Here is a 25,054-nt window from a genome sequence, read left to right as displayed (position 1 = left end):
CTTAAGCTTAAAATTAGGTTGCTATTGAGTTTTCAGTAAAATATCTGGGGATGGGGCTGAGTTCTGTTTGGTGGGGCGGAGTCAAGGGGCCGGCTACTTTCAGCAACATTACTCAGAGTCTTCATAAACGCATAGCAAAACAAACAGCCTCAAACATTCACGAATATCTCTTGGAAAACAGGTAATTAGACTTTAATTCCATACTAATTTATGTGTAATACCAAACACTTCTTTGCTTTGAGTTCAATTTGACAAGTTATTTATATTCAGTGACAAGTATATATATTCAGTAGGTGATTCAGTCGATACTTATTATTAGCAATGCAAATTTTTGCAATTTTAGCAAATTGCAAAAAAAGCCATCTGTCATGTTTTACAGCTTGAACATGAAACACTTCAAGATTTTTCTCTTTCTTCTATTAACGATTATGGATGTCTCAACAAATGCTGAAGGTAACACAAACTAAAGAAAGCATGTTTTAAATATCCACATGTTGTTCAATACACTATGAAAAGTATTATAAAAGCTATCAAAGTGTTTGTTTATAATGTTGCCTGAATTTATACATATGTTTTTTCTTCTTTTCGTATTTTCTTTAATAAAAGTTCTAAAATTTACTTAATTCTGATTACATAATTATACATTTAATGTGTAGTTTGGCTGAACAATAAATTGTTTGAGCATCGATATCACAATGTGCGTATCCGTCACATTGCAGGACTAGATTAAGATTAAAGGACAAAATACATTATTAAATATTATTTCAAAATCAGTTATACAATACTGACCATTTTATTTTATGTTTGATTGTTTAATTTCTGTACCTGAATACAGTTAAACACTTTTAGACTATCCAGTCTCAGACCATAAAGCACTGTTTATATCTTTGCTTTGCTGTATTTATATATGCTTGTAATTTATTACAATTTATGCAAACACACCGCATATTAAAAATTTGATCATCCCAATCCATCTAAATTAATTAAATGTTTCCAAATAAAGCTGTTCAATTCACCTGGTGTGTATATTCATATCGCAATATATATATATATATATATATATATATATATATATATATATATATATATATATATATATATATATATAGGCCTATATATATATATATATTAGCCCTGTCAAAATTAACCCGTTAACGCATGCGATTAATTTTAAATAATGAACGCGCGTTAAAAAGAATTAACGCAATTAACGCAGTTCAGGGTTTTTTTTACTTCCTGTTGTGGTGGACGTGTGTTCAACATGCAATAAATGTGGATAAGACCAAGGAAGAACTTTTTGAAGGCAAGTTCCAGTATAAAACAATTAGTTGCATAAGTTATCCAGAGTTTTATGCAATTTCGGGTGTTTAATTTTTAACTTTCGACATCTGTTGTAAGTTGATACCGCATGGCGAACAGAAAGAAAATCCTTTAAGGTAAGGTTCCTTTTAAGGCTACACGGTAGAATTTTAATAAGAGTATTATCTTAATCATATTAAAATCGGAGTATTGGTGTCTTATGTAAATGTACTCAGAACGTCTGGTGAAGTCGCGAGCTGTCAAAGACAGGGCATTACTCTGCCTTTCAGCATGAGCCCTCCAAGTTTAGCGTGTTTCCTCATTAAACGCAACGAAAGCGTATGCTTCGCATTGTTGTGTCAGAATCCTTGTGAAATACAGTAATACTTTTGGACGCTTAGTTTAGGACGCTTAGCAAATTTGATGAACGTTATCATGCGTGTTGAATCTGAGGGGAGTCGCTCCAGTATGGAAGGCCGTTGGGGCCAAAACGTCGGCGGACTGCAGCGCGTTGAGTGTGTCTGTCTGTGTGTGTCTGTGTCAGGCCCGTTGAGGGGTGTCAGGGGTGGAGTGAGCGACGTATCTGAATAGGGGGGAGAGGGGTGTGCAATGTATTTAATGACCGGTTTGCAAGAAATTATTATTCATTTGCGGGCATTTGGGAGTCTCTGTGCACTTGCGGGATACTCCTAGTCTTAGCAACTGGATGAATGTAAAGGAGGATTAAGAAAAATTGTTTCTACTCTATAATTAATGTTCTCAACTCACAGCAATAAAACTTTACAACGAGTGCAACAGTTTGTATTCTATAGTTTATTATTATAATTTTTCATTTTCCATATCTGCAATTCCTGTATTTTGGCATTTTTTTTTGCAGTCCTCTTAGAATCCAACATGGAAATCAATGTTTTCTTTATTGGCATTGATTGTTTTGAAATTTAAATGTCATTAACATGCCTGTGTTTTAATTTCTGTAATAAATATGGCTGTCAAGCCAGGATCTTGATGGTTTATTGTGGGTATGTTCCCAGACAGCACACATACGTTGGGCCGACGTCGGCCGAAGGTCAACACGTCGGCCCCTTTAATTCTAACATCGGTATATGGTCGGCCAAACACGCATGATCGTTCGGTCGTGTGTTCTATTGTTCCAGCTCAACAAACGTCGGCTCTGCGTCGGTTAACTACCAGAGGCCGACGAAGCACTTCATAAGCACTTGATCTCTCATGCCCATGAAAGAATCCGGCAACATATTTGGTTTACAAGTAAGTTTTTGCGTGCATAATAAATTAGACAAACGCGACATGCATCATGTGAACTGCGTCGGTCGGTCCAGCTTTAATGCAGTAAAACTGACCAAAATGCCTACAATACATGATTTCAATTCATTAAAATATAAAAAGTTTTATTGTTATGCTTTAATAATGAAAACGTTGTTTTTTTTCTGGTGTTAACTGCTGTTTGCTTTTTTTTATTGTGGCTTTTTCTAATACATTTTTCCCAGTGTAAAAATCAAGTATGTTCTGCATTTCGGCTGTTTAATTAAAATAAACACCTTTTTACAGAGTGACATCTTTGTTTTATATATACTTGCATTTATATTTATTGGTTATTTATTTTTGACAGTGAATGCACAAATAAAGTGTTTTGTAACAGTTTAGTAGGCTATAAAGCTCGTCTTAAAGATAATAGCGTATATAAAACTGCTAAATACATTTTAAATTCAAGATATAAAATACAAGGTTATTATTTAAATTGTCTATGGAGTGATCATGTTTATAAATGTAATACTGCAAGACTTTAATGTGCGCGCGCGCGTCTTGCTTCCAACACTGGAGCGGAGAGGATGTTGCTATGGGAAACGAAGCTACAACACGACACGACACCACCTAAAAGACACAACACGACTTCTCTCAAGCTGCCGTTTTGACTGTTTTCAGGTAAGTTTAGTCCCTAAAACAAAGCAATTACTAAATAAAACTGTTCCTCACACATTTATTATTGGCAATTGATGAATATTCAGTTGAATATTATGTTATATAAGAGTGGTAAGTCTTCGTAAAAGTCCGTTAGCATATTAGCACTGGTAACGTTAGCGTCGGGGTAATATTACGTTAACTTATTAGCTCTTGTTAAACTTGTTTGTTAAAGTTTTGGCTTTTATTTATTCTTTATGTGTAGATGAGAGGTTTTGTCAATGTTTTATTGAATGCACTCCATATGTAGTCTAAAATACGCATTGTAACGTTACTGTAAAGGACCGTGAATCAAAAGTTCAATCGTGTTTTGATATTTCATGGTATCTTAAACTAAATGTTAAGTAAAAAAAGTGTTCTGTGGTTTCAGGAGTGAGAGAATAACCTCCTGCTACAGAAAATATAACTCAAGATTCCTAAATTTCTGAAGGGAGCTGATCACAGAGATACAGGAAAGACAGGTAACTTTAAGCATAGGATTAATTCATATGAATTTCCATTGCACATCATTATGCACATGTTACATGTCTATATTATGCATCTGTTACTTGTCTTTATTGCAGTTGTTTTAAGAAAGTTTTGACATTGAAACATGTTAGTGGTATTAAATTTCACATCACATGATTCTTCAGAACTTAGTAAATATATAGATTTGCTGCTAATGAAGTAATATTTGTGATTTTCATTTTGTTTAATTTTTTATGATTAATTGATTTATTAAATCTTAGAAAAAAGTTTACACTAAATTATTTGTCATCACATCTGTTTTTAGCATTGATAGCAATCCGAAATGTTTCTTGAGCAGCAAATCAGCACCATTTGATAATCACCATTATATTAGTTCAACCTCAAGCACTAAATCAACATCTTAAAAAAAGATTTCTGAAAGATCAAGTGACACTGAAGACTTGAGTAATGATGCTGAAAATTTAGCTTTACATCATAGCTATGAATTACATGTATATTTACACTGTTCACCCATCCCTTACACCTTAACTCATCCTTAAGTCAATTTAAGCCCTAAATGAATAATTTTTGATTTGTACAGGCATGATATGCAACTTGTATTCAGTCGTTTTGTTTTTTCTTTCTTTTGCTTTTGTTTTCCACATCAACTGAAAAGGAGGTCTAAGTTTAACCTAAGTGCCGTGTTGCTGATGAACATCTTTATATGTAAGTATATTTTTGACTGACTGCCAGACACTTGTCAAACAGTGATGAGCAAATGAATGGCCGTTCTTTTAAAAAGATCAGGGAGATGCAAGTCTGGAGATTAATATACATTTTAATTCAAAATGGATTTATCTGGAAATATTTCATAATGTTTTGAGATATGTGCCCTATATGCATTTAGATGTCCATGCATGTTTAAAATACTTTTAAATTTAACGATGGCTGCAAGTTATAAAAACATAAACAAACACAAAAATGTTAAAGTAAATTGAGAAAACATTTTCATCAGTTTGACAACAGGTAGATCAGCTCCTGACAGACATGTTAACAGATCAGTTTAACTCTTATTAAATTCATTCATTCATTCATTCATTCATTCATTCATTCATTTTCTTTTCTGCTTAGTCCCTTTATTAATCTGGGGTAACCACAGCGGAATGAACTGTCAACTTATCCAGCATATGTTTTACGCAGTGGATGCCCTTACAGCTGCAACCCATCACTGGGAAACAACCATATACGCTTGTTCTCACTCATACACTACAGACAATTTAGCCTACCCAATTCACCTGTACCCCATGTCTTTGGACTTGTAGGCAAAACCGGAGCACCCAGAGAAAACCCACGCAAACGCAGAGAGAATTTGCAAACTACACACAGAAATGCCTGCAGATCCAGCTGCGGCTCGAGTCAGCATCCTTGCTGTAAGGCGACAGCACTACCTATTGTGCCACCACGTCACGCTCTTATTAAATTATATTTATATAATTTTGTGTTTCAGTACATGCTATTTTGGGAAGACAAAATATATTCATAAGCTCTCAGAAAATTCAATAAGAGAATTCATTCATTCATTTTAAGAGAATTAACTGCACAATTACTTGAAATGTGTGGGATTACATTATTTGTTAACCCAAAGTGAGTTTCTCTTTTTTTTGCAGTATTGGATGCCTGATTGCAGTTCAACTCCAAACTCAGTTGGACCAGCTGATCAGTGTCTTCAGTATTACCACAAGCTACTGGGCAGATGTGTGGACAGCTATGAGCCAAACTTGGGACGTTTGGTTTTTAGGTAATACCAGTGACAAAGTATTCAGTAAATTGCTTATAATAAAAGATGCTCACTGCTTACCCCCTTATAGTTACGTTGTTTGCAGTTTCATTGTTGTAAAAATACCATACTTTTTCCTTTTTTTATAAGCAGGTGTGACCGTCTGGGCAGCAGAAACAAGACAACTAATCATAGTTGAGTTGAGATTAGTATTATTAACTTGACTAGTTTGGTTGCAGACTTGTTCAATACTTAACAATTTGTATAAGTTACAAGATCAATGGTCCTGCTATCAATGTTTTTGTAACTTAAATTCATTACAGTTTAGATACAATCAAATGTCCAAACCATTTCTGAGTGAATGACATAAAGGAAACAGGATCAAAAAGATCATTCATTATAGAATGTTTCATAGGTAACAGCACATCCTTTGTGAAAAATAATTTATTTTTGTGCCATCATCACAAGACAAAATACATTTCAACTGATTTCAGTTGGTTATATTTTTCAGGTCCTCCTGATCATTCTGTTCTCCTGGTTGTGAGGATGTGCAGAGGCTGTATTTGTCAGTGTTAAAAGACTTGTGCAGCTGTGTCCAGACATACAAGCAGCCGACAAAGAGTTCTGGAGCAGGACAGACAGGTAGTTCACAGTGGCTAGGCTAGAAGTTTATACTTGGGTGGCCAGAAAGTGGCCTCCGCTATTTTGGGGGGTCCATACAAATACACCAGTGTAAGCTATACTATTGCACTGAAAAAATTAAATGAAAGAATTAATTAATCGGTTGAACACAAAATATTTTAAAGAAAGCTTAAGTATCAAGGTGGCAATATACAGTATCTGTTACATTGTAGTACATGAGCTGGCTAATACAGATTCGTAAATGTTTAATTGTTAAGATTAGTTAAATACTAAATCCTATACTTGAGACCTGTTGCATATACAGCTTTAACTAAACTGAATTTAACTAGAACTACACCAGCATTCCAAGTGCTCTAGACTAGCTTTTTGCACTGGTGCGTCTAAAATGTTTGATGGCATTGCAATTAACACTGCAATTTTACATGTTAATTTTTTTTTAAATTACAATCCATATAGGCAATATTGACTTGTAAATGATTAACTAAAATCGGGTCAACACACATTATGGGGATTGTGTGTAGAATTTTGAGGAAATAATGAATTTAATCCATTTTGAAATAAGACTGAAACATTAAAAATGTGGAAAAAGTAAAGTATCAATACTTTCCGGATGCATTGTATATGGTTTTTAGCGTGTTATCAAAGACTTAAAAAAATAGTCCAACATTATTTACAGCAGCAAAAGACCCTCCACATCAAAAGCTACTGGTCAGCTCACGATTCAGCAAACATCTGAAAAACAAATAGCTTATTATGCCTTCACAAGAAATCAGTGTTTTAATGAAGAGTCTAATGAAGATAGTACTATTTTATTAAATTATTATTTAGCCTGGCACGTTTACTGTTACAAAATATTTTAAATGTTTCTTAAAACAAAACATATTGTGTTCAATGGGGAAAAAGTAGCTGTTTTTTACACAGAGATAAAAAAAACACATTTCAGAACAGTAATCACAATATTGTGAAACTGTGATATTTTTATCCAAGATTATACCCTCAGAATTTTTTCATTTATTTTTTTTTCAGTTGGCCTATATTCTGTTTTTCTATGTTCTTGGAAATGCTGCTGTGCATGAAAATGTGACGACATATCCAGGTTCTATAGTTAATTCTGAAATAAATCTTAAAATGAAACAATATTTAAAAATGCAATATTTAATGTGTCAGACACTAAATAAACATGTCAATTCATTTATATTAATCTGACTCCTTAACAGGGCAGCACGGTGGCGCAGAGGGTAGCACGTTTGCCTCACAGCAAGAAGGTTGCTGCTTCAAGCTTCGGCTGGGTCAGTTGGCGTTTCTGTGTGAAGTTTGCATGCTCTCCCCGTGTTGGTGTGGGTTTCCTCCGGGTGCTCCGGTTTTCCCAAGTCCAAAGACATAGGTGAATTGGGTATGCTAAAATTGACCATAGTGTATAAGTGTGTGTGAATGAGTGTGTATTGGTTGCTGCTGGAAGGGCATCCGCTGCGTAAAACATAGGCTGGCTAAGTTGGCCTTTCATTCCGCTGTGACGACCCCAGATTAATAAAGGGACTAAGCCCAAAAGACAATGAATGAATGAATCCTTAACAGTTAAAATTAACCATTTGAGCGTGCTTAGTTTGGGGTATGTTGTGCCATTAAATTGTCAATAGGTTTTATTTTTTTCTACATTTTAAATCTGCTTTAGCTTTCTTCTTTCCTATAAACCTGGAAATATAAAATATATATATTTTTGGTTTTTAACTAATTGCTTATTTTATTCTTAGATTGGTGTACGCTGATGGTCTGCTGAGAATTCTGCTGAGTTGAAGGGATCCTCCTGTCAGACAACCTCTCCAAAGTACAATAGGACTAGTAAGTAACATCTTAAACATACACTACTGTTTCATAGCTTTTAGGTTGGTATGGTAAATTCTCTTCTTATAGTGTCAGCTTTATTTAATTAATACAGTCAAGCAGTAATACTGTGAATTTAATACAATGCATATAATTAATAGTGTCACATGATCCTTCTGAAAAAATAGTATTCCAATGTACTGATTCTCTCCTCAAGCTGTTTTTTTAAATATAAAACATTTTAAATAAACATATTTTTAGTATTCTTGATGTATGAAAAGTTTATTTTTAAGAGCATAGTATTTATTTTAAAAAAAGTGTGCTCTTTGATGATTGCTAACAATCAGACATGTTTCTTTAGAACAGAAAGAATTTGTGCAAAAAAGTATTCTCACTGAGCGTTGTCCAACTGTGGTCCAACACGTCATTTAAGTTTTCAAATAAGCCTAAAAGACTCGATTAGCTGCATCAGGTGCATTTAATTAGAGAGTTGAATATATAATTTCTTAATATATCCTCCTCTATAGCCTACATATAATAGAAGTTGTTTGCTGAAAAACCTTTTTGTAACAGAAATAAAGCTATGATTAGGCCCACCCGGATTTTTCGCAGAACTCCGCAGATGTTTAGCCTATCATTAATTCTGTTTATTTACTTGAGTAAATGTGTGTAAATCTATATTAATTCAGTTTTTTACTTAATTTTAGTAATATTATTGACTAATGTGAAAATGTTCATCTGATTTATGTACAATGAGGTTTGTACAGTAATATTTTCTGTCTTACTAGATATGTTATATGAAAAACTTGCTTTATTTACCAAATAAAGTGAATCTAATTGGATTTGCATTTTAAACATTAAATAAAATTAAAAATATATATTATTTTTTTATTTCATATATTAAGGTTTTAGTTATGATACTCCCAAAATAATTCCGCAGAAATCCGCAGACTTCCACCAAAATTTTCAGCAGAAATAGCAAAAAAAAATCTGCAGATTCCTCCTGGTCCTAGCTATGATATATTAAATGTGGTGTACAGTGTGACATTTTAGTTGACAAAACTTAGTTTAATTTGCATGTAATGTGGTATCTGAAGATTAGACATATATTTAGATACACATTTATACTAACACAATGATACTAAAAACCAAAAAAAAAACATTCATTATAATTTCACAAGGTATTTAACTTTCAAATGGCTTTTCTGAAAATTAGTGCTCAGACAAACTCTTTAAGTTTAAATTAAATGACACATTTTAGCTAGGCACTTGCATAACACATACTCCAGTTATATGTCATGAAACAAATAATATGTATTTGTGGTAATATGAACTGCTGCAATCCTAATTTTTCTTCTTTTGGTTTCTTGCTTTATTTAAGGGTTCCCACTACAAGGATTAGATTTGGCTACTGCAGTCCCGGTTTGGGCCAGCCTCACTTGTGAAGACTAAAGATGAAGACAACATACAAGAACAATTTAGAGGATGGCGACACACTTTTTATTCCACCTATATATCCCCTTTTATGTGTAAGCAACATTCCACAAGAATAAAACAAAAGTAAATGACAGGTTATTTCTTTTAATCTTGTCTGTTTTCTTGGTACACAATTTACAACCAGTTATATATATATATATATATATATATATATATATATATATATATATATATATATATATATATATATAGGTCAGAGCAAGAAAATATGATGTTTTCTTCTGGAGAGAGTCTTATTTCTTTTATTTCGGCTAGTATAAAAACAGTTTTGAATTTTTTAAAAAACATTTTAAGGTCAATATTATTAGCCCCTTCAAGCTATTTTTTTCAACTGTCTACAGAACAAACCATCGATATACAATAACTTGGCTCATAATAACTTAAGCCTGTAAATGTCACTTTAAGCTGTATAGAAGTGTCTTGAAGAATATCTAGTCAAATATTATTTACTCAGTTATTAGAAATGAGTTATTAAAACTATTGTGATTAGAAATGTGTTAAAAAATATTTCCGTTAAACAGAAATTAAGGGATTTTATATATATATATGACAAAATCTGTTTTGTGTCGTGCATTAGAGTTTGCTTAAAAAAACTGGTTATCTCTGAGAAAATATTGTTATTTTATATTATTGATGTGTTATTAGTTCAGAGGAGATTGCAAATTGTTGAATGCCATTTATAAAAAAATTGTAAAAAAAAAAAATTGACTACAGACTTTAATAAGATTTTATCAAATTATTTTAATTTGTATGATTTTATTTACTACTGTAAATATTGTTTGCTTGGTATTTATTTTGTGTTTGTGTCCTCTTTTATTATTGTAACTCCCTGAAGAAAGTCTTTTGGATAGTGAACACATGACTGGTATTATCATGTATTTTAAGATTATAGTCTTGGAAACATGCATTTTCTTTAACACTATTTAAGAAATTATAAGCATTATAACATGTGCTTACACAAGTTATTTGTGTTTTTACTATAGTAAACTATAGTCACCTTAGTGTACATGTTTTGAAGTACTTGTAAATATATGGTCTTAATGTAAATGCTGCAATGGACTTTGTATTTAAAATCTTAGTTGCACATTAGTTCAGCCATGGTTATAGTACAACTTGTTGGTTTTGTTTTAAACGTGGTAAAACATGGTTATGTGTGATAAAAGTATGTTAATCTATCTGTATGTTAGTGAAAATATTAATAAATATTCAACTTATTGAGAGTGTGTCGTGTTTATTATAAATAAGCAGCTGCTGCAGCTAGTGGTCCATGAGCAAAACGCCTGAGAACAGCGCCTCCGCGGAGCGGCCGGTATTTCCGGTTGCGTCGTCCTAACGTCGGCCGGACAGCGTTTCCGATCATTTGCCGACGTCGCGGCGACATTTTGCCAATTAGCAAACGCTCCCTGAGCGACATCGCACCGATGGAATTTTGAAAATCGGCACGACGTCGGCCCAACGTATGTGTGCTGTCTGGGTTGTTTACATGAAGAAATCTGTGTTACAAGTTAAACAAAAATTCTATTAAAAAAATAAATAATATTTAAATATTTTTTTCTTGCGTTTACATTAATTTTACATTTAAATAGGCAAAATTACAAGTTTCAGTATTTTAAATGCGATTAATCGTGATTTTTTTTTTAAAAAGGTGCGATTAATTAGTTATTTTTTTAATCGATTGACAGCACTAATATATATATATATATATATATATATATATATATATATATATATATATATATATATATATATATATATATATGTATGTATGTAAGGCTTGAAGCTTATGCTGCTATTCTGTACCAATAATCAGAAACAGAAAGCAGTTGAAGGATGGCGTGTTTTAATCCATTATTTATCTGACTCCATTAAAGCTGTTATCATCATTAATAAAGAGAAAGAATCTCTAAGTCTTAAAGCCGGCAAAGTTGTTTAATAAATTACATGTTTAAATATACAGACGGTAGAATGAAACAAACTAGCATACTGTAAAAAGAAATTAGCTGTAACATATGCACTGCTGAGCAACAAAGGCAGTGAAACTGAGAAATATGAGGCTACGCACTGGTGTGCGGGAGATGCAGAGTAAAAGCCATTGTCCCAGATCAACAATTACCATTCCTTATTATACCCTGAGCAAAGCATTGTCAAACATGAGTAAAAACCAACCCCTAAGACCAGCTGAACGTGAGAGCAAAGATGAAGAGATAAAGTGGGGGAGAAGAACATTAACATACTCTCCTCAGGCCATGACCCAACAATAGTAAATATGTTGTAGATTGAAATATAATCAATCAATGTCTCTGTTGATTTCATCACTACAACACTAAAGTCATCAACTGTCAAATGACACCAAACATGACAAAGTTATCTGAAGGAAGAACACAAGCAGATGAATTGTGTATGGTGAAGAGCACATGGTTATTGTAAGCAAATGGCAGAGATGTGTATTGAAGCTGTGAGGAACTCTGCCTCACCAGGAAGACCCATCCCATGCTTGGAATGTCTCAGTAGTCCTTTATTATCATAGAAGGAAAAGTATATAATATTTTCTCAGCTTACAGATTTGTATATAAAACAAAAACTAATCGCTATGTCAAATTTATCCAGTTTTGAATAAACTTGTCCAATTCATAGGATATTTTTTTCCCTCATTTTCATGCAATTAGTTATTCCCAGCTGCTTTGTAACTTTTATGACTGAATTCAACTTATTTTTCAACAAACAGAAGTCACTTGTGATGAGCACCAACTCATCAATGTGTACATCTTAATGGGACATCCAGGAGTTTCTGCACCTTATAAACCTGGCCATATCTTAGTTTTTCGATGCACAGATGGGAACATGATGATGTATGGCCACCGATCAATTGAATGCCTGTCAAATGGAAAATGGGATAACCCTTATCCAAAATGTGGAGGTATGAAGACATGTTACTCTAATGTATTTGTTCTAAATATATGAGGATTGTTTTTACACATTATTGTTTTACCCAATGTCAAAAATTTTATTTCAACAACAACAAAAAGCCATTCTATATTATATATATAATACAACTAACCCGGAACCGCTCAGAAGTGATTGCAGGACCAAACAAGACTTTACACTGAACCAGAGTGACTAGATAGATTTCAGGTGCTGAATAATCCGCACCATGCAAAGGGATATGTGATATGCGTAAAATCAATTCTCAAGGGAGGGGAACATCTGCTGGCAAGAAAGGGGAGTGTCTGGGACCAAAATGGTGACATTCATGAACCCTGATCAGTTCTGAAAATTTTCTAGCACTTGTGTTAGAAAAAAGTTCCAACCTTAATTGCAGAAACACTTTTTGGTACACCGATTAGAGTTGGAGCTAACCTGTGTAGGACACCAATCCTAGAGGACCGAGTTTGCCCACCCCTGTTCTAAACACTTAGTTTATGCTAGTTTAGTCCAGCAGCAAAGAGAAATAATTTCAGCCTTTCGAGTGGAGATTGCAATTGAAAAAATGTGTGTAATGTTAGTGTGACGTCCTGAATGAAGCAGTTACAGTACTGCAGTAACACTTTATAATATCTACACACTATGAATCATTTACCAAGCATTAGCATCTAGTGAATTCATTATTTAAGCATCAACTCTACTTGAATCAACGTTAGTAAGCAGTTTATAACTGCAGCTACAAATGCTCTATTCTTGACTTATAAGCACTTTTTAAATGAGTTTAATAATTATATTTTCATACTTTGCTAATGATTGGTTTTTCATTACTAAATTAAGTATCGCATAATTTACAAACCATTTGTATTTTAGAGTAATTGAGGGTTTTTAGGATAATTCAGAATGAGTTAGTAAATGATTAATAAACTATTGAAAACAACGTTTATAAGTCTTATTATTCAGGCATATATTGATGGTTGACTAATATGTTAATAAATGCTTATATAACTCAACTTCATCCAGTTTTGTGAGCTAATCTAAAGTGAGGACTATTTATGCTTTATAAATCCCTTATAAATGACAAGTAAAGGCTCAGAATCAAATGAACATTAATCTGTGGAACCTTATCTAAAAAGTAAAAATTACTGTAAAGTTTAAACATTGCTAAATAACAGGAGTGTCAAAGTACGACATAAAACTAGATAAAACATTCATTCATTCATTCATTTTCTTGTGCTTAGTCACTTTATTAATCCGGGGTCACCACAGCGGAATGAACCGCCAACTTATCCAGCACATTTTTACGCAGCGAATGCCCTTCCAGCCGCAACCCATCTCTGGGAAAAATCCACACACACACTCATACACTACGGACAATTTAGCCTACCCAACTCACCTGTACCGCATGTCTTTGGACTGTGGGGCAAACCGGAGCACCCGGAGGAAACCCACACGAACGCAGGGAGAACATGCAAACTCAACACAGAAATGCCAACTGAGCCGAGGTTCGAACCAGCAACCCAGCAACCTTCTTGCTGTGAGGCGACAGCACTACCTACTGCGCCACCCCTCTAGATAAAATAACAACAATGTAATAATTTAAAAATATAATAATATGCAATGTTTAAACTCTACAGTGATTTTATTTTAGATAAGGTTACAAATATTTATTTTTCATTTGAAGTACAGTTTCATTTGTGGATCTTTAAATGAATACCAATAAATAATGTAATTTTTCCTGTTTAGAATTTAACTGAGCCTTTATTTGTTATTTATAAGGGATTTATAAAGCATAGATAGTGCTCACTTTAGATTAGGTCACAAAAATAGATGAAGTTGAGTTAATAAAGCATGTATTAACATACAAAGTAACTATTAATATATGCCTGAATATAAGTCATATAAATGTTGATTTCAATAGTTTATTAATCATTTACTAACTCATTCTGAATGATCCTAAAAACCCTCAACCCCTTTTAAATACAAATGCTTTGTAAACTATGCGATAGGGCCTACTTAATTTCGTAATAAAAATAAATCATTAACAAAGTATGAAAGTACAAGTATTAAGCACATTTTAAATAAGTTTATAAGTCAAGAATAGAGCATTTGTAGCCGCAGTTATAAACTGCTTACTAACGCTTATTAATGAAGAGTTAATGCTTAACAGATAATGAATTCACTATTTGCTAATGCTTAATAAATGATTTATAGTGTGTAGTTAAGTATTACCGAATGAACAATATCATTTATAACATGATGATATATGATGCAATGACAAATTCTAGCCCACAGCTTCATCTAATTATTTATTTGTTTAGTCTGGTGTATTCATTTACATAAGAGAACAACAGCAATAAAGCCTGGACATTCATGAGAAGGAAAAACACTTAAATTTAATTGTGCATTGTCTCAGAGATCAGTTGTCAGGTGCTTATGCAACTCGAACTTTAACTTATTTCCACACAGTCAGACTTCGTCATTCATAGTCTTTTGTGCTTCCAATACCTCTACTAAATCAGCTTTAAATCACATTATGACTTTATTTATTATAACCACAAATTCAATGAGTGAGTGAGGGTGAAAGTCATTGCTGAGCATAAACACTGGCACTATATAGCGAGGAAATTTGACCCATGCTAGTGCTTACAGGTATAAAAGTACAGCGCCGCTTTTTTTTTTTTTTTTTGCCGTTTTTTGGCCGCATTTGGTTTCATCCAAGCAATTTTAACACCTAGGAACAGTAAATGAGACAATTTTTAGTAAAAGTTAAAGACAGTGTGGCTTCAATATTTTATTAAAGGTCTGTTATGTACATATGAAAAAAGTCCCAACTTACTTCATGGTGGTTCTACTGTTAACACATTACCACTCTTAATCTAACTCAAATGACTACATGTCAGTGAAACTAACAGATGAATGAAGGGAAGCAAAGACTGCTGCATTATTTGTTTTCTTGACAAAAAAAAAGTTTCTAGTGGATAAATGTGTGACAATTTTTGATTTCTCTAGTGGCAATGTGTCCTATAAACACACCAGTGCAAAACTTAAAATTTGAGCGGTTCCCTGATATTGAGGGCCCCATCAAACCTGGACACTGGATGACTTTTTCATGTACAGAGCCATGGATGAAATTGAAAGGGCAAAGAGAAATCACCTGCCTGGTGAATGGAGAATGGAGCAGTGCCTTTCCTAGATGTGAAGGTGCGGCCACTTAAAGTAAAACCTTCTAGCTGGACAAAGACATATCTGTGACTGACATGGAGGATGGATCATTGACTGACCGCATCTTTCTGTTCTTTTAGAGGCCACATGTGCTGCAAACCTCACAGTGAACATGAGATCAGATGTTGAGGGGCAACCAGGGCGTGAGATTTCAGTCAAACCTGGACACACAGTAACTCTTTCATGTGTTCGGGGTGCTCAATTTCAAGGACAGAATAAAATCACCTGCCGGTCAAATGGAGAATGGGACGCCCCATTCCCTAAATGTGTAGGAGGTATGGTCATGGGTTTAAGTTGAGTTTTATTAACAGAGATCACAAGCATCACTACTATTCATTTTAAAGTAAATAGTTATTAAAACTTCTTATTAAAATTAATTAAATTAATATAAGGATGTAAGGGAGTGGGGGATAGAGACGTTTTCAATAACAAATCACGTTTTCTGCATTAACAAATATAGTGATATAAACTCCAGGAAAAAAATTTGGCTGATTAAACTCTTTTTATTTCAAACTAGCCTAAAAAATGTAAGAGTAGCAGTTTTATTAACATTCCTGGTGCAAAGTTTTTGTGCAGCACAAATTCCTAAACATTAAACCAACATCAGCAGATGTAGACATACAGAGTGCTGTCTGACAGATAATACAATAATTCTGATCTGAGCATTATACTGGATCGGCTGACTCATATCTTCTTTTTCATCCATGTTGACTCTACAGTCATCTTTTTTGCTTGTCTTTTTTTCAAACGTAATACCTGCTCATTATAATATTCGCAGAATTATTTTTAGAGCATGCACACAGTTATTGGACAGGGACGCGTACATCTACTTATGAAAACTCTCTCTGTCCATTTGCAGTGTCAAAAAAACATATATATATATTTTTTAAATGGGGTCATAAATGGGATTTTGAAAACTGAGGGGCATGTATCCCCTGTCCCTGGTTAAAGTTATGCATCTGCCTTAATAACATAAAAGATTTTTGACTAATATTGAGATTTAAAATGTTTTTTTTTGTTTGTTTTTTTTTTGGTTATGACAGTCAAAAAAATATGTGCTTTTCTCTCAGGGATTTGTGGACCACCACCAAATGTGGACAATGCAGATACAATATACATGCAAAAAACAGAATACAGCTCAGGGGAGAGGGTTGAATACAGGTGCTTTGATAAATACACTATGGATGATCGTCCCTCCTACTCCAGCTACATGACTTGCCAGGATGCAGAATGGACAGGGAAAATTTATTGTTTGAGTAAGTATGAACACACTACACCCAGGCATGAATGCCACAAAATAGTTACATTTAAAAGAAAATGAAAATATAAAACAAATCCCTGGAAGACAGTCTATTCAAAGAATGTTTGTCATTTGAAAGTATTTATGTTATTGCCTTGCATTATAAACACTAAATTATTACATGTTTAGCAATGTACATCTGCATGTATGAATCTCTGAATTTGTTCTTTCGATTTGTTACCTGAAAAGTTAAGTAGTAAACATTGCGTAAGCCAGTTTAGACGTATGTATTAAAATCAACTCAATTAATGAGTAGTACGAAACCATTACAAACTCAAACTTATAAACAAAAGAACTGCTCACATAAAAGTTAAACAAAATAAGTTTGTAAATTTCTAAGTCAGCAACACAGCAACCGCAAATACAGTGCTTCTCACACGTAGGCTTTACTTAGGCAGCCCCCCACCACAGGGATGTTGCTTTCGTTTTCTAAGCTGTTGTTAATTTTATGCGCACAGGCACGAGAGAGACATTAAATAATCAATTATGACTCAGGTAGGACTGAGAACTATATTACATTTAAATCGCTGCAGAATATTTGTACACCATTAGAAATAGGTAATCAACTAATTTGCCATATTTAAATAATCTACGCGTTTTATTCTTGTAATTATTATAATTTTTAGAGATAATGTCTGTTTTATTCCTTTTTTCTGCCATTTATTTCTCATTTGCTGTATATTTTATTAACTTGATTATTTCAATATATTACATATTTTATACATCTAAAATGCTTTGGCAATATTGTGCAAAATGTCATACCAATAAAGCAACCTGAACTTGAATGAGAGATAGAAAAAGGGAGATTTTACCTGTCAGTGGGTGCACATGGCTCCTGAATAGCATAAAAGAGAAATAGTGGATTTTTTTCTAACTTTAACCAATTGAAAAAAAAAGTTAAAAACAGATAATAATAAATATAGAACACAATGCAATATTTATTTATAAAGCACATTTAAAAACAACCAGGGTTGACTAAGGGTGCTTTCACACCTACACTTTTGTTTTGGAACCTGTCTCGTTTGCCCAGTTAGCGCGGTTCGTTTGGCATATGTGAAACCACCAATTGCTCTCGGATCCGCGCCAAATCAATCGCTCCAAGATGGCTAGAAAGAGGTGGTGTCAGCTTGATTGAAACGAACTCTGGAGTGGATCGATTGCAGTGAGAAAGCAAACGATCCAAGCGCAGTTATATCACTGTGTTTTATAGGCATGCGGCTAAATAAAGAGAGAATTATGAGTAGGGCGGGAAGTTTCACGAATCTCCGGATGCCCGCAAATGAGTAATAATCTCCCGGTAATCTCGCGTCTCCCTCCCGGACCTCAGATAGGTTACGTCGCGCACCCTTCTCACCCCTCCCCACCGCATCTCTCCTCACTCTTCAGACATGTCGCACCACCAAACCACCGCCCCTCCTGACAGCTAAGCGGGACTCTGCAAAATAAACCCTGACACTCTGACAAATGTGAGGAGAGTTTACTTACACATGACTTGTTTTAACTCTTTTGGTCCGATTAGAATTGTTGCCGTGTAAAAGCGAACCTCTCCAAGAGCAAAAAGCAACAATGTAACAATTTTTATTTCTGTTTCGGAACAACTGAATCGATTTACAGGTATGAAAGCACCCTAAAGTGCTGTACAAAGGAGTACTATAGAAAGAGAAGCAGAATATAAAAGACACATTTAACAAATAAAAGCAATAAAACAGTGATCAAGAAGTATTAAAAGTGATAGAAAATAGATAGGTCTTTAAAACAGACTTAAACACAGAAATGGAGGGGGAAAGTCTAATGTGAATTGGTAGAGTGTTCCAGAGTTTAGGACCAGCAACAGCAAACGCTCGATCACCTCGTTTAAGGCATGTTCTGGGCACTGTGAGTAAATTGAGATCATAAGATTTCAATGATTGAGAGGGGGTATATGGACAAAGCAAGTCTGTAAGATACTGAGGAGCAAGATCATTGACAGCATTGTAAACAAATAATACAATTTTCAAATCAATTCTGTATTTAATGGGTAAGAGCAGTTAAAATCAGAATTTCCGACTCATACTTGTGGGTGCCAGAGAGTAGTCTAGCAGCCGCACTTTGTACCAGCTGCAGACGGGAGAGGGAAGACTAAGGCCCCGTTTACACTAGTGCGTTTTAGTTTTAAAACAGCGTTTGAAAACAATCCACGTCCACACCAGCGTTTCACCCAGCACTTCTGAAAAGCTCTACGTCCACACTAAAACACATCACGTGACCACACACACACTCTCGGGCAAGCGCTGCAGCCTGTCTACCCAGATGAGAGCTGTGCTGGTCGGACTGCTCATCAAGGATCTCCCGCTGGATCTAATCTCACTATATTTATTAAACGGGATATTTCATTCATCTTGTTGTCTTTATCTAACGACATATTCCCTGACTTTGGTCATTGGAATCTATTATTTGTTCTCAGGTAACATGTTTTGGCTAGGCACAAAGATAAGTTAATGATTAATGTAACCACGTAGCCTACATTCTGTATATTGACTGATCACTTGCCCTTATTTCCTATAATGTATAAACTTATTGTATGTTATACTTTTATAATGGCCATTATCGATTCTTAAAACTGATATTCAGCAAAAGAGAGGGTATGTTTCAAATTTTCACTAAAAATTGAAAGGAGGCAGTTGTTATAGGCTCCGTTTTGTTATAAATATCCACACAGTGAAGATGACGCTCATACATGCAGCACAACGCCTCAACATTTCTTCTGTCTTTTAAGTTGCTAATATCAAAATGAAAATAGGCAGTTCCTTATATCATGTTTATATTTTATTGTTGAGAAACTAAAACAACGTAGCCAGGGTGATGTGAATGAAATTATAAGTACACTGTTCCCTTTGAAGATTTACCCGTGTTCTCGGTATGTTTTCCATATCAAACTGAGGAGGGGGAGACTGCAGTCTTGATCAAACTTGTGAAGTCTGAACTTACAAGGAGAGGATGCAGGACTGAACTGTGTGTGTAGGCTTCTTAATATTGAGGAAAAGCCCCAATCAAATAGGCAGATGTCGGCAGCCCCGCCTCCGTTTTCAGATGTCTCTGTTTTCCTCATCCACACTGAGACGGAGCAGCAGCGTTTTACAATGAAAACGGCCTCTTCAGCATTTCCAAAACACTCTGTTTTCGGCGCTTAAAAACTCCGGCGTAGTGTGGACTGATGGCGTAAACGTAGCAAAACTTATGCTTTTTCAAACTGAAACGCATTAGTGTAAACGGGACTTTAGACAGTTGTCTGACATGGTAAAAGCAAGATTTTACAACAGTACCGATCTGTTTGTCAAATTTTAAGTTTTATCAAACATAACATTGCGATTTCTTGCACACTGGGTAATTTGTGGGGCCAAAGATCCCACATTAACATTTAACAGTGAATTTTTTTTGTGCACAAATACAATTACTTCAGTTTAAATATAATCAGGATTTATTTTTACCTAATTATCCCAGCGACTCCCATATGAATCATTCAGCGGGCCTGGAGGGGCGGGCCCCATTTCCAACGGCACTTTTTACTGCTATGAAAACATCAATAAAAGAGCACTTTTCCACTTTCCCGGATGTGACAGCCCGAAATCTGCCAGTCTGAGACGCTATGCTTCTAGCTAGCAGGTTCGGTGCATTTCGCCAGTGGCTCATGAGCGATGGGAGGACGGTCTCCTTTCTCCCACCCCTCGAGCCCACTCTCCGGAGTTTGGGTGCGCAGTGAGAGCAAATCTCTTGCCTCCAGCTCTTCCGCGGGACCCTCGCGCTTCCCGAATCAGCACACCCACTTTGTGCTGGCCCGCTGCTGGTACATCAGCGATTGTAGCAATGAGTCCATTAGCGAGAGCTCTGCCTGCCTGGTTAGCACGATTCAGTTTGCGAAACAGCCCCCCAAGTTCACGGGTGTGTTTTTCACCAGGTTCAGCCCCTGTCTGCCCCTGTCTTGCGAGAGGAGGTTGCTGTCCTCCTGGCGAAGGATGCAACGGAGCCGGTCCCTCCTACCGAGATGGAGAGCAGGTTTTACAGCCCCTACTTCATCGTGCCCAAAAAGAGCGGTGGGTCACAGCCAATCCTAGATCTGCACGTTTTGAACCGCTGTCTGCACAAGCCGCCGTTCAGAATGCTCACGCAAAAGCGCATCCTCCAGTGCGTTTGTTCTCAGCATTGGTTTGCAGCATTAGACCTGAAGGATGCGTATTTCCATGTCTTAATTTTTCCTTGCCACCGTCAGTTTCTGCAGTTCTGCGTTCGAAGGTCGAGCTTGGCAATACAAAGTCCTCCCCTTCGGGCTCTCTCTGTCTCTGCGGGTCTTCACCAAGCTCACGAAGGGTGCCTTAGCACTCCTTCGGCTCGCGGGCATCCGCATACTCAATTATCTTGACGACTGGCTGATTTTAGCCCACTCTAGGGAGCAATTGATTATGCACAGGGACAAGGTGCTCCGGCACCTCCACATGTTGGGGTTTTAGGTCAACCGAGGAAAAAGCAAACTCGCCCCGTGCAGAGGATCTCTTTCCTTGGGCTGGAGCTGGACTCTGTCACCATGGCAGCGCGCCTCTCCGGAGAGCGTGCTCAGTTTATACTGAAAGTCTGAGAGAGCTCGACAGCAAAATAGTGGTCCCACTGAAATTATTACAGAGGCTCCTGGGGCATATGGCATCCGCAGCCGCTGTCACGCCGCTCGAATTACTCCATAGGAGACCACTCCAGCACTGGCTCAACAATCGAGTCCCCAAACGCGCATGGCACACGCGCGCACACCGAGTCACTGTTACTGCGCTGTGTCGCCGCACCCTCAACCCTTGGAACAACCCCTTGTTTCTACAGGCCGGAGTGCCTCTAGGACAGACTTCCAGTCATGTTGTTGTTTCAACAGATGCTTTCAGCACGGGCTGGGGGCTGTGTGCTGCGGTCGTGCAGCTGCGTGCCTGTGGAAAGGAACCCAGTTGCATTGACATATCAATCGATTGGAGCTGTTGGCAGTGTTTCTCGCTCTCCACCATTTTTTTCCGGTGCTGGAGCAGCAGCATATTCTGGTCAGGACAGAGAGCACGGCGGCAGTGGCGTATATCAACCGCATGGGGGTATTCGCTCTTCCCCCATGTCTCAGCTTGCCCGCCGTCTGCTCCTCTAGAGTCATCCGTGGCTGAAATCGCTGTGCGCCATTCACATTCCAGGCAAGCTCAACCGTGCAGCCGACACGCTCTCATGGCAGCCTTTAGAGAATGGAGCCATCCCGGAGAATGGAGACTCCACCCAGAGTCTGTTCAGCTGATATGGGCGCGATTCGTGGAAGCCCAGCTCAATCTGTTACTTCTCCCGAAAACGCTCATTGCCAGTTGTTCTTTTCCCTGACCGAGGGCTCTCTCGGCACGGATGCACTGTCCCCTGCACAGATCTTTTTGAGAAAGGACCTACTCTCTCAGGGACAGGGCACCATCTGGCACCCTCGCCCTGCAGATTCCTCCGAGGCCCACAGCACTGACTCAGTGGAGGAGTCACTGGCTGGCCCATTACATTGTAGGTCTGACCGCTTGTCAGCCCCCTTTTTGGGTATAGGTGCCCGCTATGCGTGATCCCCACTAGGCGATCCCATATGCTTATTCAGCAACGGTGCAGTCCGCCTTCATGGGCGGACCCGTGTCTTCCCTCTCCGCTAACCACCTTATTATATGCATACTCCCCCTTCTCAGGGCTAGTCCATATATTTTGCCATAATATCTGCCCATTGGGTAGTAGGTGGCCTCCGCAACATCCTCCCTATAGGGACTGCACGCTTTCCCAATGTTCCCAACCCTTTTCCCTTCGTATTTTCCTAGAATTATCTAGACGCTTGCGACTCCCAAAAAATATATCTAAAACCGTAAAACTTCTTTGAAGTGGGATAAGTAAGGACCAGGGATCACATTGGAAGACCGCGTCTTTCTTTCATGCAGGAGCGCTCACGCTATGCCTGACTATCCTATCATCAGAGGCGAAGGTAAGGTGCAGTCATAATGGCGTTTTCCAGACATTTTCCCATTCGTGGATTAAACATCCAATATAGCATTGAAGTTCCCCATCCGAAAGGGAACGCTCTGGTTACTAAAGTAACCCTCGTTCCCGAGGAGGGGAACGGAAATGCTATATAGCATCGCCATAATGATTGTTCCTTAGCTGCAAGTGTGAGTCTTTTCAGCTTAAAAGGATGGCGTTTCCTTGCTTTCCCTGTGCTTATATGCGGAGCTAAATGGCAATAAGGTACACGTGCGCAATCTTACGCTGCCAACTCATTTGGCATTTCATTGGCCCGTTATATACTCTTTCAGACAATTGGCTTTCTGAAATGAAATCCCCATTCGTGGATTAAACATCCACTATAGCATTTCCGTTCCCGAGAGTTACTTTTGTAACCAGAGAGTTATCTAGATTATTTAAACTGAACTCAGACTAGTTAGATCAAATAATCTTCAACTTGCTGTTATGGAACCAATTTAAGCGTGGACGTTTAGTTCAGCTCATTGAAGTCAGGCTTTTGACTTTAATCCCCGCTTTTCTTAACCACTTTTATGAAAATGCCCCCAGGTCAAAAGCAGAACCTAAATCTAATAAGACTAATGCCATAGATTTTGCAGTTTCTGTAAAAATGTCACTTAATACTCTTAAAAGTGCAGATTCAGTACTGTGTAATGCTTTAAAACCAGATTGAAATGTCTCAAGCATTGAATTTAAAATCAAATATGTTTGTAATTGAGTCAAAACAACTTTCTCAAGCATCTTTGAAATAAAAGGAAGATTAAAAATAGGCAGAAAATTTTGAGAAAGAGGCTGGATCGAGGTTTGGTTTTCTAAGGTATGGTGTCACTACGCCAAATTTGAGATAGTTAGGGAAGGAACTAGTAAACAAAAATTTGTTTATCACCAGTAGCAAACCAGGACCAAGGGCCTGTTTCAGAAAGGAGGTTAAGTGAAAACTCAGAGTATTTTTAAACTGAAATGAGAGAAACTCTGGGTTTTCCGTTTCAAAATGGCAGGTTAAACTCGAGAAAGCAGGGTAAGTCAAACCTGTTTCTGAACAAGAGGTAACTTTAACTCAGAGTCAGTTACCATGGTAACTTACTCTGTGAACCTAACCTGGTCAAGACCAGGGGGCTATTTCATAAAAGTGGTTAAGAAAAGCGGGGATTAAAGTCAAAAGCCTGACTTCAATAAATCATATGCTGTATAAGTTGTCTGTTCATTGCGCTGTGGTAACCCCAGATTAATAAAGGCACCAAGCCGAAGAAAAATAAATGTGTATATAGGCTATATATATATATATATATATATATATATATATATATATATATATATATATGTATATATATATATATATATATATATATATATATATATATATATATATATATCGAGAGAAAGAGAGAGAGAGAGAGAGAGAGAGAGAGCTAAGAACCCCCCTCACAGATTTCTCTATTAAATTAATATTTTCTACAGGATGCTTTACAATAGTATATTTGTGCTTATTCATTAGATTATTCAGTACCAATGCAAAGTTTGGTGTGTGTATATATATATATATATATATATATATATATATATATATATATATATATATATATATATATATATATATATACTGTGGGTAAAAGGTGTGTTTCAATCCGGCTACCATCCCAAATATATTCCAAACCCGTGGGAAGCACTGAAATACATTTATGTTTCAACATGCACCTTGTGTATGAAATGCACACATAAAAAATTTTGTTAAATTGCACCAAAAAAAAAAATAAATCAAAGTAATCTTAAAGTAGGATGTGTTGATAAATCAAAAAAAAATATTTTGTAACACAGTGATTCAAATGTGCGTTTGTTTCAGAGCCCTGTTCAGTGACATTGGATACAATGAATGAAAAAGGTATAAAGGTGAAATATGGTCCACCACGCAAGTTATTCTCACCACACAAAGATCAAATTCTTTTTGCATGTCTGAGGGAAAATGAACGTATGAAAGGCGACTTCAAACAAATATGCAATGATGGAACGATGACTTTGCCTGAGTGTGTGTGACTGACTATGAATAAAACATAGTTGAAGTGTCTGCTGTTCCAGTAAGCAAAAACAAATGGAGGAAATCTAAATAAAATATTTCAAATCAG

The 25,054-nt window shown here is 36.3% G+C and overlaps 1 protein-coding gene and 1 long non-coding RNA gene across 26 annotated transcripts; both read left to right on the top strand.

The window, feature by feature from the left end:
* Positions 1-151: 151 nt before the first annotated feature.
* cfhl5 (complement factor H like 5) lies at positions 152-25,054 on the top strand. Its single transcript, NM_001386840.1, is given in 7 exon segments — positions 152-181; positions 380-453; positions 12,186-12,377; positions 15,392-15,583; positions 15,685-15,879; positions 16,675-16,860; positions 24,775-25,054. Coding segments are annotated over 6 exon segments (1,023 nt in total). The 5' UTR covers positions 152-181; positions 380-386; the 3' UTR covers positions 24,966-25,054.
* LOC147838498 (uncharacterized) lies at positions 3,157-9,416 on the top strand. Of its 25 annotated transcripts, none has more exons than XR_015522020.1 (12): positions 3,157-3,240; positions 3,647-3,737; positions 4,400-4,449; positions 5,046-5,153; positions 5,391-5,521; positions 5,654-5,694; positions 5,824-5,915; positions 6,012-6,142; positions 7,169-7,238; positions 7,360-7,431; positions 7,894-7,981; positions 9,345-9,416. It is a non-coding gene; the product is annotated as an uncharacterized LOC147838498 (long non-coding RNA). The 25 variants fall into 25 exon arrangements; XR_015522022.1 differs by having other exon boundaries at positions 5,651-5,694; XR_015522029.1 differs by having other exon boundaries at positions 5,651-5,694; positions 7,360-7,535.

Source organism: Danio rerio, chromosome 22, assembly GCF_052040795.2.
Source record: "Danio rerio strain M-AB ecotype USA chromosome 22, GRCz13ab, whole genome shotgun sequence".
In the NCBI taxonomy this organism is placed as follows: Eukaryota; Metazoa; Chordata; class Actinopteri; order Cypriniformes; family Danionidae; genus Danio; species Danio rerio.
This window is presented reverse-complemented; position numbering and strand designations above follow the sequence as displayed.